The following is an 18,839-nucleotide window of genomic DNA, read 5'->3' as shown; positions in this document are numbered from 1 at the left end:
AACAAGGAGGATGTCAGAAGGAATTGTACTACATACTGCAGTTTAAAAATCCTGTGTGTAAATATCAGAGGCATGATCTTTGAGTTCTAAAATAAGCTTTGGAATTTTTTAAAAATTATTAAATCGAGAGAAAAAAATGTTTTAGTAAAATTTCCAAGTAACTCAGGCTAGGAAAAAAAAAAAAAAAAACCAAAACTGGAATCTTGCCTATTGGGAGAGGCAATTTCTATTTTTATTGCACAGTTCAGTGCTTTAACTGATTGGTTAAAGAGGGAGCAATTCCACACTGCCCACAAAGGAGAAGCCTCCCTGTCGGGACTATGAGTACCTCAAATAGCAACACGACACAAGACACGCTTTCCTTTTCCACAGGGATTGAAATCGGTACACTAATCTGGAAAAAAAAAATACCAGAGGCACTGTTCTACTCAAAATCTCACTTCTTTACAAATTAGAGGCGAATCTAATGTTATACTCCTACACATGCACTGAATGGGCCAACTAGGCTATGGTCAATTGTACTATACTGGCATCTTTCATGAACATATTATGAATAAAATTCAAATTTAAAATGTAAAAACTAAATACAATTACAGTTCTCACTCTCATCTCCAACCCCACTCCAAATCAAATTGTGGGTCAACAAGAAGCTTACTATTACTAACATCGATTCTGGCAGAACTTAAGGAACTAAGTACTCCTATTCACTCTATGAGTTGTGCTTTCTGACGACTGCTATTGCATTTTCTAACATAACTAAAGCTTTTTATCAGAGTGCTCTAAACGCTAGGATTTTCTGGTGGTCCTTCTCACTCAAGAGAACTATGTCCTGCTGCTCTAAGCCTACGGCATGGCTGCATGGGATGAGTTATCTTCAGAGAGGTCATGCATATGGAGTGGCTCTAGTCATGCGCCAGCTGGGGAGAATTGAGAAGAGTCCCTCAAATCATTTTCCAAAGGGCTCAATTCCCTCTTTCTCAATCTAGTTGAGAAAGGCTGCAAGAATATGTACAGAAGTATTTTTCAAGCCTAGGAGACTGTCCACAGTGCATCTATGGCAAGCAGAATGCATAACTATTTGTGTTCAACTGCCACAAAAAATAAAATAAAATAAAGAAAAAAAATAAGAACCTAGCTGCACGCGGGAATCTGAGAATTGGAAATCATGTATTTTTTTTCCATCACATTGTCAGTGGATCACCTTTTATGCTAGAAAGCAAAAAGTATGCTGCGGAATGTGGCCCTGAATGAATCATCAGGAAATGAAAGTAATCTACAAAAAGAAATGAATTAAACTGGCAAGTGGATGGTCTTCTGCTGAATAAGGGCTGACGATGCTCAGTGGAAGTTGGAGGTGAACAGTGTGAGTGGGAACAGGCTCCACATTGCGATTGTTCATCAGTTTATAAACAAATGTGACCAAGACACTTACAGCAGTGTGTGTGCCATCCAGAAAGTTCTGCCACCTTCCAGTCACACCCACACACAGAAATAGCCTTCCCTGTCAGGACAGCTCTTGTGTGGATGGAACATAGGGCATGAGCCCTAATCAGCACATGCTCTTACACAGGCAGGAGAACCAGACGCTTTGAGTTACACTGTTAAAAGCAATCAGGCTGCCCACAAAGAATAGTTTGGAAACGTGAAGTGTTTTATTTTGTACTGTTTCTTTAAAAAAAAAAAAAGTGTCGATCATCAATGAGTCATCTATATAAATAATTTTCCTGGCAACAGAAGTTAACTTTAAACCTCCCATTTGAAAACTTCACAACTTCAAGTATTTGAAATGCACGGAAAGTTCTCCCCTGTTTTTACTGTATATAGTACATTCTCAGAGTAATGAGCTGACTCTTGAGGTTGAAAAATTTCAAAGAAAGCTCAAAATTTTTACTAGGATGTATCAGGACAAATGAGCACTCCCTTGGTGGAGACCCATTTGAACAGTACTACTCGTCTTTCATTTTTCCCAGAAAATAGAAAGTGGGGGAGAGAGGCACACCTGTACCATTCAGGTCAAAGCACAAAATAGCATTTAAAAAATAAATACCTAAGGCATATGTGCCGCACTTCTACATCAATTTCCTCAGCTGTTTAAAAATGATCTGGACTGTGGTTGCATCGCCACCTGCCTTCCACCAGCCACCTTGGTGTCCCTTTCCCACTGAATCTGCCTCTGGAGGGTGACTGCTCTTTGTCACCTGTCATGAAGCCTGCAGTTTGACATCGCGGAACTTCACATGCAATTTCAGAAACTCAAATGACACTGTATGGACTTGCTTTAAATCTTTTTTTAGTGCAGTTTGGCAAATATCCCAAATGAAATTCAACTCTAAGTTAAAAGTATCAAAGAGATAGAGCTAAGTGTGTCTATGACTCTCTGCCCAGAGGCCCTGGAGAGCTTAGGAATAGAAAACCTAATGGCTCTGGAGCGGCAGGGACTGCAGGCACCTGTTGCTTCACCACAACAGAACAGTTACCCACAGAGACAGCAGGAGGCGGAGGCCCAGGGGCAATCATGTTTCTGGGCTGCTGGGTTGCTGTGAATATCTTTAAAGGCCAACGACCCCTGCACCCTCCCCTCTGCCCCTACCCCCCAATCTCAGGTATGTTGGCATCCTCCCCACTATAACTCACAGTGTTAAGAACAGCAAGCATTAAACACGGAAATCTGATCTCTTCTGCTCCATCTTCTCCCTCCGGGACTCCAGCGGCTCTCACTTTCAGGCTCTACCTGCTGGTGTGAACTGCACTTGGGTTTTGGTTTCTAGAAACAAGGTTATTATATAAAGCTGTCTGGAGGGACCACCACTAGATGGTCAAGTCACCTGGTCTGGCCCGACCACTGCTGGCCTTACTAGCCTTGCTGGCTCGACCTGGCTCTACAAGGAGCAAGGGTGGCGTGTGCAACTCGGCCGCGGTGGTCACTGCCTGCTCCTCCTCTTCTGGAGTCACTGCCAAGGCACTGTCCTCCAAGCTGCTACCGCTCCCATCCACCAGCAGCAAAGGCGCGGTGGCCCCAGTAGCCCCAGCCCTGCCCTCCTGCAGGGCCGGCTGGGTGCCGCTGCCTGTGGGGCTCGGGGCTGCAGGACTGGACGCCGCTGGGGAGTCCTTTCTTGCCGGACTCTGCTGCTCCGCTGCCTGATTGGCCCAGTTCTGCTCGGTCATCAGCAGGTGGTGGCCATTGTAGAGTTTGGTGGGGTGGCCTTGCCCCTGCGCTTCGGTCAGGGCTCCCACTTTGAAGTCTGCCGCTGGACCAGGTGGGGCCCCAGGGTACCCAGGGGCCCTGACCTGCCCCAGGTTCGAGGCAGAGTGCGTGTAGTAAGGCGGGAAACCTATGGTGACAGTCGGCGGGCCAGAGCAGGAGGGGAGAGGAGGTGGGTCCACGGCCCCCTCTCTGGCTTCCGAGGGGTCTGGGCCGAGGTGGTTGGTCATTCCCTGTTTCAGCTTTTTCCAGCCCAGGTGATAGATCTCCAGCATGTTGAGCAAGAGAGATGCGCAGGCCACGGCCAGCATGAAGATGATGAATATGGTCTTCTCCGTAGGCCTGGAGATGAAGCAGTCCACAGTGTTGGGGCAAGGCCATCGGTCGCAGCGGTAGAGGGGCTTCAGCTCAAAGCCGTACAGAAAGTACTGGCCGGCGATGAAGCCCACTTCAAAGAGCGTCTTGAAGATGACATTGAAGACGTAGGTGCGCAGCAGGGCGCCGGCGATGCGCACCTTGCCGCGGTCGTCGCGCACCTTGCCCGGGTCCTCACGCACTGGGGGTTTTTCCGGGCTGGTCCCGCCCAGCGCCTCCCTGCCGCTGGGCACGCAGGGCCCGGCCGCCCCGGGGTGCGGGTTGTCCCTCTTCAGCAGCTCCTCCTCCCTCTCTTTCTTCTTCTCTTCCATGCGCACGATGTGCAGCACGTGCCCCAGGTAGATGAGGGTGGGCGTGGAGACGAAGATGATCTGCAGCGCCCAGAAGCGGGTGTGGGAGATGGGGAAGGCCCGGTCGTAGCAGACGTTCTCGCAGCCCGGCTGCTGGGTGTTGCAGGTGAAGTCGGACTGCTCATCGCCCCAGACCTCCTCGGCCGCGGCCCCCAGCACCAGGATGCGGAAGATGAACAGCACGGTCAGCCAAACCTTGCCCACCACCGTGGAGTGCTCCTGCGCGTTCTCTAATAGTCTCCCCAGAAAGCTCCAGTCGCCCATTGCTTCAGATTTCTAACCTGTAACGGGAACACTGCTCGTGAATGCGCAGGTTACAAGTGAGGCAGAGCCCACCGCCCGCGGGGCAGCCCCTGCTGTGGATGGTGCTCTACGGGCCTTACCAGTGCTGGATGCCAGCTTCCAGGCATGGGCAGGGTGGAGGGGTGAGAGAGGGAGGGAGGGAGGGAAGGAAAGAAAGAGAGAGAGAGAGAGGGAGGGAGAGAGAGAGAGAGAGAGAGATCCCTTTACGTTGCCAAACAGGATGAAATAAACGTCTACAGCACCTGTTATTACTAAGTTGCTGTTATACTATGCAAGTGCTGGCATAAATGAATTAACCACGGGTTATTTACAACGCTCTTCAGAGGAGGAAACCAGAGCTAGCATAGAAATGACAACCTCCGGCCTCCTAACCTCCCAGCGTTCTCTCCCAGGGTGTTCTCTCCACAAGAGCTCTAGGGTTCTGAGTTCCATTTGGGCTAATTCCTTTTTTATTTTAAATACTTATTAATTTAATTTATTCATTCCTTTATTTTAATTTGACCAGAGAGAGACAGAGAGAGAGAGAGGGCAAGTGAGAAAGCAAGCCACCAGGTCCAAGACTCGAACCATGGTCAGCCACGTAGGAGTGTCAAGTACCTTAACCACCACGCCACCTGCTGGCCCCAGTTGGGCTAATTCCTAACCTTTGCTTTTCTATTACTGTGGGAATGGAGCAAGCTTTTCCCAAAATGCTATCATTTCCAAGGTGCCTCATAACTGCTACCGTATTAATCTGCTACCTTTTCTATTAACTACTTTTTCTTCCTATCAACTTTTCATGCTGGAATTTATGTTAAGTAGGAAAAGTTACATTACTACTCTGCAATAAATGGAAAATCGGCAATAGTTTTAAGAATATATATGTTGATGACAATGAAGCTGTTACATTCTACTGCATATTTTTTGTGAAAAGCTATGATAAACTTGCTCTTTGTTTTATTAGAAAAGGAAGATTAAGAGTATCAGAGAGTCTTAAAGATATACTAGTATCAATCCAAAGCCACATTAAGATAGAAACAGAACTGTATTTTTTCTCACTATGCGATTCAGCATCAGTTAACAGGCTATGTAAAATCACCTCTCTGCCATTTTTTTGCAGTGAAGAAAATGATCATACCCAAGTCTTCACTAGAATCAAAAAGTCTCCACTCATGTTGATTTTTAAAATGTCTTAAAAATATTGGGACTAGTGGGTGGTATAGTGGTTATGCCACTGGATTACCACGTAATCAACTAAGGTTTGTGTTCTGGACCTGGTAGCTTAAATTCATGCCAGGTACATGTGCATGCATGCCCAAAATCCTGAGAGGGGATTGGAGAAGATTGCAGCACCCACTGAGGAGTGATTTCTCGCTCTGTCTCTGTCTCTAGCTCTCCAGTGTGCACATTTGCCTTATAGCAGAAGTCTCTCTAAAAAAAAATAATAATAATTTTTTTGGAGGGAATAGCAGATGGCATGATAGTTACACTGCTGGACTCCCACGTAGTCAACCGTGGTTTGTGTCCCGGATCCTGAGACTTAAAACTCATGTTGTGTGGCATGTGTGTGCATGGCGTGTGTGTGCATGCCCAAAATCCTGAGGAGAACAGAGAAGGGACTGCAGTGTGGCCATTCCCTCTACAGGAATGCTTTCTGTTTCTCTCTCTGTCTCTCTGGCAAGTGCACGTGCCTATAATAAAAAAATATTAATTTTTATAATAAAACTTTCTTCATTAGCTATCTAAAGAAACAGATAAGTATTAACTCTCTCTTATGGATCAGGCAGTGGCACAGCAGTAATGCAAGTGGAGCCACAGGAGAAGGTCCCGGGCTCATGTCCTCGGACCTCCCATTAAGGTTGAACACACACACATGCTGGGCATACATGCACACCCATGATCTGGGCTGGTTGACGCTGGGGGTGAAGCCTTTCTCTCTAATGGAATACACTAAAATAATAATAAACTTCAACGTTTTGCTTTGGTCATTTTAGATCTTCAGAGAAATCTTACTATTCCTGTAGCCTACCGGTCTCCTTGCCGCCTATTGTGACTGGCTTGTTTTTGTATGTTCTTAGGAGAAGGTCAAATGTTTTACTCTAGGAATGTACATGAAACGACCCTCTCCTCCCCATGACCAGTCAGGGAGCCATCTTGGTTACTCCCTGCTTCCCTTCCAAGCCATCAATCCTAACTCTGTTGGCCCTCACAGCCCCCTCTCTGGGCTGGCGGGCACTCACTCCCCCCCAGGCAGTCATGAGGTTCCCTACTGGCATCCCTGCCTACAGCCCTCTCCTCCCCAATGTCTGCCTGAGGTTACAAAGGGCTGAGCCTGACACTGTCAAGCCCTGAGGCAAAAACTGTGCACAAGGCAAAAGCTGTGGTGGCACGTGACACCCACCAGGACTTGGTCTTGGAACTGAGTCCACCAAACCTCCTCAGTCCCTGAACCCCGCCTTCATGCCTCTGACCAGGCTATGGCTCCAACCTGTAACCCGGCTCCAAGGCAGGCCCGGCCTGCTGACCCGCTCGCCTCCACATCCCCCTCAAGGGTGCCCGATTCAGGCCTACATCAGTTTGCTGGCCTCTCTCATCCTCCTTGCCAAGCCCTGGTTGAGCAGCCACTGCTCCCTCTGTTCTAGGAGGCTCTCTCCAACCTCACACACCTCCACCTGCTAAGCTTCGCCGGTCACCTCCTTGCCATCCCAGGACAAGCACAGAGAACCCCTACCTGTTGTCAGCTCTCCCCATCAGCACCCTGGTTCTGAGGGTGGGGCTGGCACGTGGGACCTTCCCTACTTGATGCCTGTAGGCAGAGCAACTGGACCAAGTGCTTTCCTGGAGGTGTCTGAGGAGGGGTCAGGGTGGAGTTAACACTTCTTTCGGCCACCTTCCCAGACGCCTGGGCAGTCCTATCTTGTCAGCCACAGGGTCCTGTGTGTGCTAACAAGCAGTCACTGCAATGTGCTGGAACCGATGACCAGGCAGGCTCTCACACAGGGAGGGTGCACACAGCACAATAAGGGAGGGGACTTAATGCTTGTCACAGAGTGGACAGTGCTACTGGCATTTCCCTGTGGGGCCAGGGAGGTAAAATGGTTTGCAATGTTTGAGTGCCCTCACAGGAAAGAACAATTCCGCTCCAAATGCCCATCGAGCACCTGTTGAGAAACAACTCCTCAACCAGTTAGGCAGACAGAGGAGGTGGGGAGCTTCTGTGGTATCTTATCACTCCTTACAGCCAACTCAGCCCTCGGCATAGTCCTCCAGGCCCAGGTGCTGCAAAATCACTCAAATATGTGCCCTTGGAATTGCACCGTGACCTCAGAGTGCACCCCATGAAAACGATGTGTTACCACTGGACGCTCTGCCTGTACTCTGGCCATGGCTCACTAGTTCAGAGACACGATGACCGAGAGTGTGACCTCAGTGGGAGATCCAGCTCTCACTGTGCTGCATATGAGGGAGTGCACAGTGGTAAGATCTTTCTGGAAAAGAATTTACGAACATGTATTAAAGATGTAAAAGGAACAATATCTCTGACCTCTAACTCTACTCCTGGGACGTTACACTGAGGAAATAATCAGAGGTGTGGGTAAATGTATGTGCATGGTTTATTGTAATGTTCCTTATAAGGGGCAGCTGGAAACAGAATGTCCACTAAAGGACAAAATTGTGGTGGCTGGCTGTTCACAGCTCACACTGTGGTCTGGCCAATCTAGCTCCCACGGCCATTCTCTTGCCTGCTTCTAATGTGATTTTTTTGGGACTGGCAGGCAAAGAGCTTGCTTCCCCTTCCTCTCTGGCAGGGGAGGACTATAAAAGACAATTCTGTCCAATAAAGTCTAAGAAGTCTACATGAGAACTTCTGGGAAAGCTCTAGTATTCTCAGAAAAAGGCAGATGCTAGTTAGGGTGTCTCTTCCTCTTTTTTTTTTTTTTTTTTGAGAGAATTTTGCCAAAGGGTACGTGCATTTGCCGGAGAAACAGAGACAGAGAGACAGAAAGTGAGAAATCACCCTCCAGGAGGATGGTCACACTGCAATCCCTTCTCCTCCACCCCACTCTTGGTATTTTGGGCATGCACACACACCCAGGTCCGAGAGTCAACTACGTGAGAGTCCAGCAATGTAACCATTATGCCATTGGCTGGTCCCTCTTCCTCCTTTTCACATGGAGGTACAGATGTGATGGCTGGAGCTGGGCAGCTATTTTGCAAGCATGGAAGAGTCAATAATGTTCCAAGAGACAACCCCATCAGCCACTTCCGACTTCTTATGTGATGGATGAAAAACAGTATTTGTTTAAATTAGGTTTTGTGTTGCTAAATTATATAGTACCTCGATTTATTTTTATTGAATAAGGCTAGGCATAAGTGAAAAGCTATGGTTCATTCACAACTACTAAAATACAAGGTAACCAATAAATATATTTTTAAAACATTAGTGACATGAGGAGATACTGATGTTAAGAGATGATGAATGACAAGAGTCTTAGATGATTTTATAGTTTGATAGCAGCTATTTTACACACACTCATACATGCAAACAGAAAAAGGAAGAATGATATCGAATGTTAACAGTGGTGTTTCTGATAATGGAGTGATACTTCTTTTCATCTCTGCATTTTCCATAATGACATATCACATGTATCATCATACGAGATTAGTGACTATGACTTCCATTTTTCGAAGTCCTAGTTTTTGAAAAAAATCTGCTGATTCCTTTTTCGTTGTTCTTTCATTACGGTTTCTCTTCCTCTTATCTCTTTAATCATGTCTGTAGTAAGCACACAAAAGACAAACACAGTTCACTTTGCACAATGAGCCCAATGTTAAGAGGACAATGCTCCTGGGCTCACTGAGGTGCATCACAGACCTAGACAGTGGCTATGGCTGAGGACATGGAGCTTACAGTAGATTCTAGTCTCCCACTTCAGAAGCAGCATTTGCAGAAATCCAGTTTCCCTAAGAGACCCCCAACAGGCAAGGGCCAGGGTGTCTGGGCTCCCTGCTGAGTCTGGGTTTTATTTTGTTTTGTAAAATGCATGAATGAATGAATAAAAAAATTAATCTGAAGGTTAACTTTCTATTTGGAAGACCGACCATATGATCCAGGTCAGATAAATGGAAGCCTCCAAAGCAGAAGTGGCATCTAGTCCCTTTTCAGCTGTCAGATGTGAGCCAGCTAAAGATGGCACCCAGAGGATTGGGAGTCATTTTATCAATATCATTTTTAAAAATCCCTACTATGGGACCAGTACGGTTACTTCACCAGACTCCCATGTAGTTGACCATGGTTCGAGTCTCAGACCTGGTGGCTTAAAACTCACACTGGGAGTGTGTGTATGTGTGTGTGTGTGCGTGTGTGTGTGTGCGTGTGTGCCCAAAATTCAAAGAGGAGAATGGAGGAAAAGGGATTGCAGCATGGTCATCCACCCAGGGGGTGATTTCTCGCTTTCTTTGTCTCCAGTAAGCATACATGCTCTATAGCAAAAATCTCTCTCTAAAATAAATAAATAAATAAAAATAATAAAACCCCTATTATCAATTAGATAGCAAAATTGTCAGCAACATGAAGCACACTCAGCACAGGAAAACTCTGCTGGGCTAAGTACAGGCATTGGATGACACTGAGGACTCCAGGATCCCCTGATGCTGAGATCAAGTGGGACGACCCCGAGAAGGCTGAGTGAACACAATGTTCTCTGTACAGACGATTCGAATTACAATGGTTCGACTTATGATGGTCCAAGGTCTATGATGGTGTGAAAGCAATAGGCATTCAGCAGAGACCGTAGCAGAGCACCCATACAACCATTCGGTTTTTCACCTTCAGTATTTTCACCTTCAGTATTGTGTGGTATTCAATTACATGAGATACTCAATAGTTTTGATACACTAAGCTTGGTGTGCTCAATGGTGGGCCACAGGTTTTGTTTCATACAGTAAGAGTTTAAGACATGGTCTCTATCTTAAGAATCTCTTTGTGGAGAAGGAAAATTCAGTAAATTTGGGAGCTTCATAATAGATATGTGCAAAGGGATTTCAGAGAAAAGGGCTATAGCCAGGGAAGGCTTTGAGGAAGAGTGGAATTTGAGCTAGGATTAGGATTTGTGATTTTGGGTAGGACCAAGGGAGAAATGGGTGCATTTTAAGAACAGAGAAACACACCCACGGAGGTGGCAATGGAGGTTTTGGGTTAGAAAGCAGTGACTTTAAAAGGCTGCTGCTGGGTTAGTTGATGTTGCACTGGATCCACATGGGAAAGGTCCTAGGATCACATCCCAGGACCTCCCCAGGGAGGGTATTCGCCTGCTTGTCCACAATCCAACTTCACTGATGCTGGATGGTGGCCTAAAAATCCAGTAAGGGGTGCTTGTCTCTGTCTCTCTCATGAATTAAATAAACGAACTTTAAGAAAAGGCTACTTCTTGGGACCAGTAGGTTGTATGTAGACATGGTGGTTAAGGCACTGAACTCCCACATGACCTACCATAGTTCAAGTCCTGGACCTGGTGGTGTGTTTTTGCACTTTCTTTCTCTCTCTCTCTCTCTCCGGTGAGTGCGTGTGTCCTATAGCAAATTAAAAATAATAAATAAAATTAAATAAATAATTCGTAAAAAATATAAAAAGGCTACTTCTGTACAGCAGGGTCAGGCGACATCAGGGCCAGGCTGTAGCCGTACTTTGCACATAGTAGACATTCAGTAAACACTTGTGGTAAAAATGAATGACAGGAATAGAGAGCCACTAAACAATTTTGAGAGGGGGAAGATATGCTGGCAATGTTGTTCAAGAAAGAGGGGGCCCCTCTGCTGGCCGGCAAGGACTCAGGAAGAGTGTGTTAATCTCAGAGTGAGTGTTGAAGGCCTGGACTGGGTGACAGGCAGGCGAATGGAAAAAAGGAAGGACAGAAAGGAGACACATTCTGAAGACAAAAATAAAGCAGAATGTCGTGTCTGACGAGGGTCAGAGAATAAGAGTTATGAATTCAAGACAGCCTTCTGTTTCTAAGCCTAGTGATGAGGACAGCTATGGGGCCGTTTAAAGACAAAGATGAAGAGGGAGGGGTGCAGGTTTGGGACTGGGAAAGAAAATGAAGGTGTTGGTTTTGAGGCAGTCTGTATTAAAATTAGAGGTGAGAGATGTGAGTTCAAATGTTTAGGAGGAAGCTGGAGACAGAAATAGGAGGCAGTAGGAACAGGGTCTGGAGTGGTAGCTTTGCTTCTCCTGGGGAAGAAGGCAAAGACCACAGACATACTTCACAGGAAAATCCAGCTAAAAAGACGGACAGTGACACGGGGAAATCATCCATTCCTCTTGTACATGTATATGCATGTAAAAGTGGCGCTTCAGGAAGGATCCCATGGTCTCGCAATGAGGGTGAAGTGACTGAGCTGGAACAAAACCAATGTTCCTGTATGGTGTGGAAGGAAGGGACTCCCTCAGTATGTGCCAGTGAGCTTGGCCAGAGAAGTCGACCATGTTTGCATTTTAATATGTTCTTGGAATTTATGCTCTGAAAAGTTGTTTTGTTTTATATATATAATGTATTTTTAAAAATTATTATTCTTCTGTTAGTCATCTAGCAAAGTTAGTGTGGAAAAATCTAACTTCAATGAGAAAAAGTGATCTAAAGGGACAGGCCTGGGGGCAGGAGGGCGTCAGAGGCCGTGGAGGTCCCACACACCTGTGGATGCCATTCAGTTCCCCCAAGCAGCCAAAGGGATTGAGAACCAGGGCAGCGCAGTGTGGAGAAGGCCTATGGAGGACTTTGAAGAGGGTGACTAACAGTGTCAACATTCCTCAGCGTGTTCAGGGAGAAAGAAAAGAAGAAAAGGCTCTTTGATCTCACAAGGAGAAGGCTCCTGATGGTCTTCAAGACTTGTGGGAGCAGAGGGATAAAAAAGAAGTGTAGGAGTGTGTGTGGGTGTGAGGAGGGTACAGAGGAAGTATATAGGGGGTAAAGTGGAGGGCATGTAGCAAGTTTTTGTTCAATAAATCTAGAATTTAAAGGATGGAGAGACACAACATGGGTTACAGTAGGGTGCAAGACAGGAGGAACTGTGGCTGTTCCACATCAAAGACGGAGTCACAAGAGAAGGATGATGAAGGGACGGTTGGGATGGGCAAAAGGCAGTGCCTTCCCCAGTAGGAGGGAGGAGGGAGGTAGGGTGTGGACAAAAGGTTCTTCCAAGTGCTGACAAGGCCCTTGTCAGTGAGGTCAGAAAGGAGGTTGTCTTCTCAGGCAAGGGCAGGACCTGAGCCCTTGAGAAGATAAGAAAATTTGATAACAAGGGAAACTGTAGAGAGAATGAGAGAGACTGGTCCGTGTTCCCTTTCACAGCCTGTTCCCTTCTCAGCCAGAGGAGACCACTCAGTAAGGACTGAGAAGATGACCCTTCTGTCATCCTCCTCTCCCCTTGTGACACCACCTTTCTGAGGTCCAACGCCCACAGCTCCCCATCTTGAAACTGACTGTGTTGGGTCCTGGGCCCTATTTTCATCCAAGGAGTCAGCACTGAGCTAAACAGAGATCTCTGTTCTGGGGCAACCTACACTAGCAGGAAAGACATGCTATGCAGGAGAAGTTAGAAATGCAGACACGGGTCAGGTGTTGGCATGGCAGAAATGCAACTGAACATACATGAGGAAGGCTCTCATCTGGGGGCTTCTCCGAGCATGCTGGGCTCACATGTGCATGTGCCTATGATCTGGGCCAGCTGAGCCTGGACATGGATTGCAGGGGACCCTGTTGAGTGCCTGTCTTTCTAACTTGAAAACAAAATTCAGACTCCTTCCGTGCTCTGGAGAAGCACAGAGCTGAGGAGGGGCTCATATGATCATGTGTGGGACAGAGAGGAGTGGGGACCTTAGGAAATGAAGAGCCTCAGATACAAGGTCAGAACATTATAGGCAGGAAAGGGCTTTTAGGAGAGAGCACCGATGGTGGGCTTGAAGGACAGAGAGCACAGGATGGCTGGAGCACAGCAAGCCAAGGCAGTCAAGGAGTATTTCTCTGTCTCAAAACAGAGAGAGACACCTGGAGAGACCAAACAAAGATGGCTCAACCTGACCTATATGGTGACAGGAGCATTCAGTGCTATGCTGAGAACAGTATAAGGGACAAGGAGAATGCAGAACATCCAGCCAGGGGGCTGGGCTAAAATCTTGCAATCCTCTGTGAAGGCGAAACAATCCAGGTGGTGGGGAACGAATGGCTGAGCCCATGTATGTCTAAATGCTGCACCATGTGATGTGCCCATGGGCTGGTGTGGAGAGGACCCAGGGACTAGAGGAACAGAAATGCCTTTTACCAACCTGGGGATATTAGTGGAAGCACAGGTTCAGAGAAGGTCAGGGCCATCTACTATTTGAACATGTAAACTTTGAAATGCCTAAGAGACATGCAAGTGTCCAGGCTGAAGGTATATACCTGGAAGCCATTATCAAGTATTAAAACTCTGAGACTGTGTCAGATCATCTAAAGGTAGGGCGAAGGATAATGGGCTGAAGACCTGAGTGCTGGGATACCCCACCACCTGGAAGGTGTGCTTATTATCCTTGATTCACTTTTATAGTAATATATTGACAATTAAAACACTGCTACTTGCTTTGTAAGTTAGAAGTAATACAGTGTACAGTAGGGCTAGCTTAATTTTATATTAACTGTGACTGCCAGAAATATTGTTGAATAGGATTTTGAGGCTATCATGGAGGCTTGGACAGAAAGAGTTTGGTGTTCAATTAGTAATGTCTGCTTTGGCTCGGTGGAGATAGAGGTTGTTCTAACGCTAAATTTTGCTGTCTATGATTTGGCACATATCTAAAAGGACACATAGTCTAAACTAGTCACAAATACGATACAAAAAGAAAAGGGCTTATTTAGTTATCATTTCAGATAGTAGAAAGACTTTTCCATTAGCTTCTTTCATTCTTTACTGGTCTATTTCAAGCTTTCACACTTAAGGCAGTAATTTGCCTGTGGTGTTATCACACCATTTTCATAGTTCTAACAGGACCTCTTAAAAGGGCACAGAATTAAAACTCAACTTTTCAAAATAACCAAAGACATTTTTTTGCATTCTATAGAGTAGACCATCACCATTTAGTTTTGTCTGAGCAAGATGGAACCCAGGCATATAAAAGCTTACTGACCTGGCATCACATATAATTCAGTGCCATAGCAATGTGTAGAAGTCCAACCTCAGATTAGCATTAAAGAGGAAAAAAATAATAAAACCCCAGAAATTTCCTATGGAGAACACATGACATTAGCTGTCCATCTCCAGAAGAAAATAACTGATAGCTCCCCAAGTTAACACATCAGCAGGACACCCAAGGACAACAGTTCTAGAAATACTTGATATTGGGTAGGATAAGTCCTCCAACTCTTTTCTTTCTTTCTTTTTTAGTTTTTGCCATGGGGACTGGGTGCTTGTTAGAGAGAGAGAGGAAGTGAGAAATCACCCTGAAGGGGGGATGGCCACACCCAATCCCTTTTCCTTCAGTCTCCTCTCAGCATTTTGGGCATGCACGCACATGCACCTGGTGCAATTTCAAGCTACTGGGTCTGGTACTCGAACTGCACAGATGGCCATTTGGGACCCAGTGCCTTAAACTCCACGTCACCTGCCTACCTCCAAGTGCCCTAATTTTGTTCTCCAGATTTGTTTCAACATTTTTTGGGCGATTTAGTTTTTCCATGTGAAATTTTGGAAACTTGTCAATTTCCACAAAAATTCAAAATATGCTTTTGATTAAAATGTGTTAAATTAACAAATGACTAAAATTTACCTGTTCATAGTTTAGTTTCCCCACCAATGAGCACACTTGTTTCACTGATGCAGAACTGTATCAATGCCCTTCATTTGTATAAGGCATTTGAAAAGTAAATTATTTTCAAAGTTTATTTATAAGTGACATAAAACACAGAGGAAGACTGTACCCTCAACAGGGTCTTGATGCCACCATTTCCTCTAGCTTTAGTCAGCCCGGGATCATGGGCACCTGCACGTAGGCATACTCAGGGAGGTCTCTGAACACAATCCTGGAATCTTTCTATGTGGGTCTGCCTCTCCTACATGTCATTTTACTACTGTACCAACATCCAATCCCTTAATACCCTTCAACTGTGCTTAAGGATACTGTCCTTAAAGGCCCTGCATATCTTTTGTCAGGTTCATTTCTAGATACTTTATAGTTGTTCAAAATATTTGTTCTAAATAGTTTAAAATTTTTTAACTGGTTATACCTAGTAGTTAAATCAACTGTTTTATACATTGTGCTTATATCTAGCAACCTGTTAAAATAAGCTGTTTGTGACTGTGGATGACTTTGTTCTTTACTTCTTGTGTTTTTCTGTTTCTTATAATGGATATATTAACTATAAAAATATAAAGGTTATTTTTAAAACCTGAAAAAAAAAAACCCACAACTTTTCTGGTTCCAATATAACAGTCCTTTGGATTTTCTCTGTAGACATAAAATCATTACTCTTTCTTTTCTAATCCCTATTATTATGATTTTGTCTTCTTGGATTGACCAGAACTTTCAGCACAATGTGATGTAGTGAAATTTCCTCTCATTCTGAGTTTATTTATTTATTTTTTTTAAAGGTTTTTGTCATAGGGTGCATGTACTTGTTGGAGACAATGGGAGGGAAAGTGAGAAATCACCCTCGGGGGATGGCCAGGCTGCAATTCCTTCTCCTCCAGTCTCTTCTCAGGATATTGGGCATGCACATGTGCTTGGCATGATTTTCAAGCTTCAGGTCTGGAACTCAAAGTGTGGTTGTATAGTGCCCTACCCACTATGCCACCTGCTGACCCCTCATTTCTGACTTTAACATGAATGCTCCCAAAATTTCATCACTGAGTATGATGTTTTAATTTGTATCAGGTTAAGGAAGTTTTCGTCCAATTACTTTTTGCTAAAAACTGTTGTTTTTCTTTTTTTTTAAGTCATAAATGAGTATTGTATTTTTTTCCTTCTGTGTACTATTGTGATTTCTAAATGTGAGCTCACCTTGCATTACTGGAATGTTTCTTTTTCTTTTTTAGTTTTGCTATAGGGTGCATGCATGCCAGAGAGATACAGAAAGGTGGCAAGTGAGAAATCATCCCCCAGGGGGAATGGCCATGTAGCAATCTCATCTCCATTGTCCCCTTGGGATTTTGGAGATGCATGCACACATACTTGGCATGTTTTTCAAGCTGCTAGGTCTGGGACTCCAACAATGAAGTCGGCCACGTGCAGTTGGATCCAATTGCCTTAACCACCATGGCAACAGCTGACCCGGGATAAGTCCCCTTTGTCATGGTTTCATTTCTAATATGCAACAACATTCAATTTTCTATTACTGTACTGTGTTTTGAGTTCTTACTTATTTGTTCATACCTGACTGGTCTCAACCACTTCTGTACTACCATTAGATTTTGGTATGAAAGTTATTTTAGCCTTAAAAATTAAAAATTCTCTGAAGAAGCCCATACAAGAATCTTATACAAAGGTGTTTGGGACTAAGGTCTTTTGTGAGACTGAGAGGAAGACTTGATCACCAGTTCACTTCCATGAACTGTAACTGACAATTTAAATTGGCTATTTCTGAAATCAATTTTGAACATTTATATATTTAAGACAATTTCCTATTTCATCTAAATTTCAAATTTACTGGCATGGTTATTTGTGGCATTTTCTTGATTTTGAAATGATGATCTCTGTAGTTTCTTTGGTTTCAAATATTGCTTATTTTAGCCATTTTAACTATTAGTCTTGCTAGAAGTCTTCCTTTTCTTAGAGAACCAACTTCAATTTGTTAAAGAAAGAATAACAAATTTCCCCCGAGTATCTTATTATGTATGCTATATTCACTGTATACAGAATAACTCTACAAAAAATTCCTATAACTCTTTTAAATAGATAATGTAGATTTTAGTATTTGTTATTACTATAAAATACACATACAATTAAGGCCATCCTTTCTCTTAGTGTATTTATGTATAACTAGAGTTCCAGAGGTTTCCATTTCTAATTTAAATTTAAAAATGGTTTTGGTTACTTTTCAACAATCTAATGCTCTAGCAGGAAACATCATTGTCATCCAGAACCAACTGGTTTAGTAAAATTATAAAACACTAGTTTTCCAGCTTCTTTGCTAATAATGTAAAGCACTGCTAGGATTATTTATTTCTATTGTTGGAGAAGAAATCTCAAGAAACGCAGAACTATTTTTAAATAATATTTTAATCTACTAATATTACTTATGAAATAAGAATTTATGGGAAATACTTATAATTATTCCTGCCAAATATATATTATTATGATCCTCTGATTTTTTTCTTTTATGTGAGGTTTTTAATCATTTATGAATACCTGGAAACTCATGTGCTCTTCAGTCTTTCTTTGGCTAAGGTAAACATGGTTAACATTTTTCATTTCTAGCCAGAGAAGAACTCTTCAGTTTTTCCTTTTTGACCTTTTGTAACTTAAAAGCTAGTGAGAGTTCATTTTAAGATGGAAGTAATGTAAACAACTGTGCTAATCTAAAAACAAGTGTCTTCAATGTTCAACGCTGGCAAAATTGAAAATACACTTAACTTTTGATCCATATTCTTCTTGAAATACTTGAAATATATCCCACCCAGAACTGAGTATAAAGTCACCATTTCCACAATTAAGATTTCATTCTGGGACCAGCAGGTGGTGTGGTGGTTAAGGTGCTGGACACTCCCACATGGCTGACCATAGTTCGAGTCCTGGACCTAGTGGCTTGCTTTCTCACTTTCTCTCTCTCTCTCTCTGGTCAAATTAAAATAAATGAATGAATAAATAAAATTACACAAATAATTTGAAGAAAGATTTCATTCTTTCTTTTTGGAGAGATTTTTGCTTTAGAGTGCATGTGTGCACTTGCCAGAGAGACAGACAGAAAGTGAGAAATCACCCCCCAGGGGAGTTGACCACGCCACAATCTCTTCTCCATTTTCTTCTCAGGATTTTGCACACATATGCATGCACATGAGCCTGGCATGAGCTGCTGGGTCCAGGATTCAAACTGTGATCAGCCATGTGGGAGTCCAGTGACATAACTACTGCACCATCTGCTGGTCCCTTTCAATTAGATTTCTAACAATAGGCTAGAAAATTAACAGCTAGTGTAGCCTGAAATCAACTGACAGAAAATGTAGTCCAGAATGTAAGGAGAAATCTGATTTGTCTTCCAAGGCTCTCCTTGTCACACTGGGGTTCTTTTCTCACCCTCCAGATACCTTCCTTCCTCCATTACCCTGGTGAAGTCCTCTGGTGTCCTCTGCCAATTATGGAATAGCACAGTACATTTTAAAAATGACTTCTGTGAAAGATCTAAGATTCCATTAGAATTGCTTACTTACCCAAACATTTCATTTAGGCACATTAGTGATGTGTTAATTTTAACACGTGGACCTCACATTGGTCCTCAAAGTTTTAAATAGAGAATAACAAAACTGAAAATATCTTCAAAGTAAAATTGAACTTACCAGTATTCCACTTTCTGCAGAGTGGCTTGAGGCAAGGTAAATAATAAAGAAAATTATAGGGGCATGTTAGCATACTACAGAGTTGAGCATGTTTTCGTCACGTCTAAAAT

The 18,839-nt window shown here is 44.0% G+C and overlaps 1 protein-coding gene across 1 annotated transcript; it reads right to left on the bottom strand.

Annotated features, from left to right (window-relative positions):
* Positions 1-459: 459 nt before the first annotated feature.
* On the bottom strand, positions 460-4,191 carry GJA3 (gap junction protein alpha 3). Its single transcript, XM_027771132.1, has one exon. The coding sequence runs from the start codon at positions 4,189-4,191 to the stop codon at positions 2,809-2,811; it is 1,383 nt and encodes a 460-aa protein (XP_027626933.1). The 3' UTR covers positions 460-2,808.
* Between the last annotated feature and the right edge of the window lie 14,648 nt (positions 4,192-18,839).

Source organism: Tupaia chinensis, unplaced genomic scaffold, assembly GCF_000334495.1.
Source record: "Tupaia chinensis unplaced genomic scaffold, TupChi_1.0 Scaffold000186_1, whole genome shotgun sequence".
NCBI lineage: Eukaryota > Metazoa > Chordata > Mammalia > Scandentia > Tupaiidae > Tupaia > Tupaia belangeri.
This window is presented reverse-complemented; position numbering and strand designations above follow the sequence as displayed.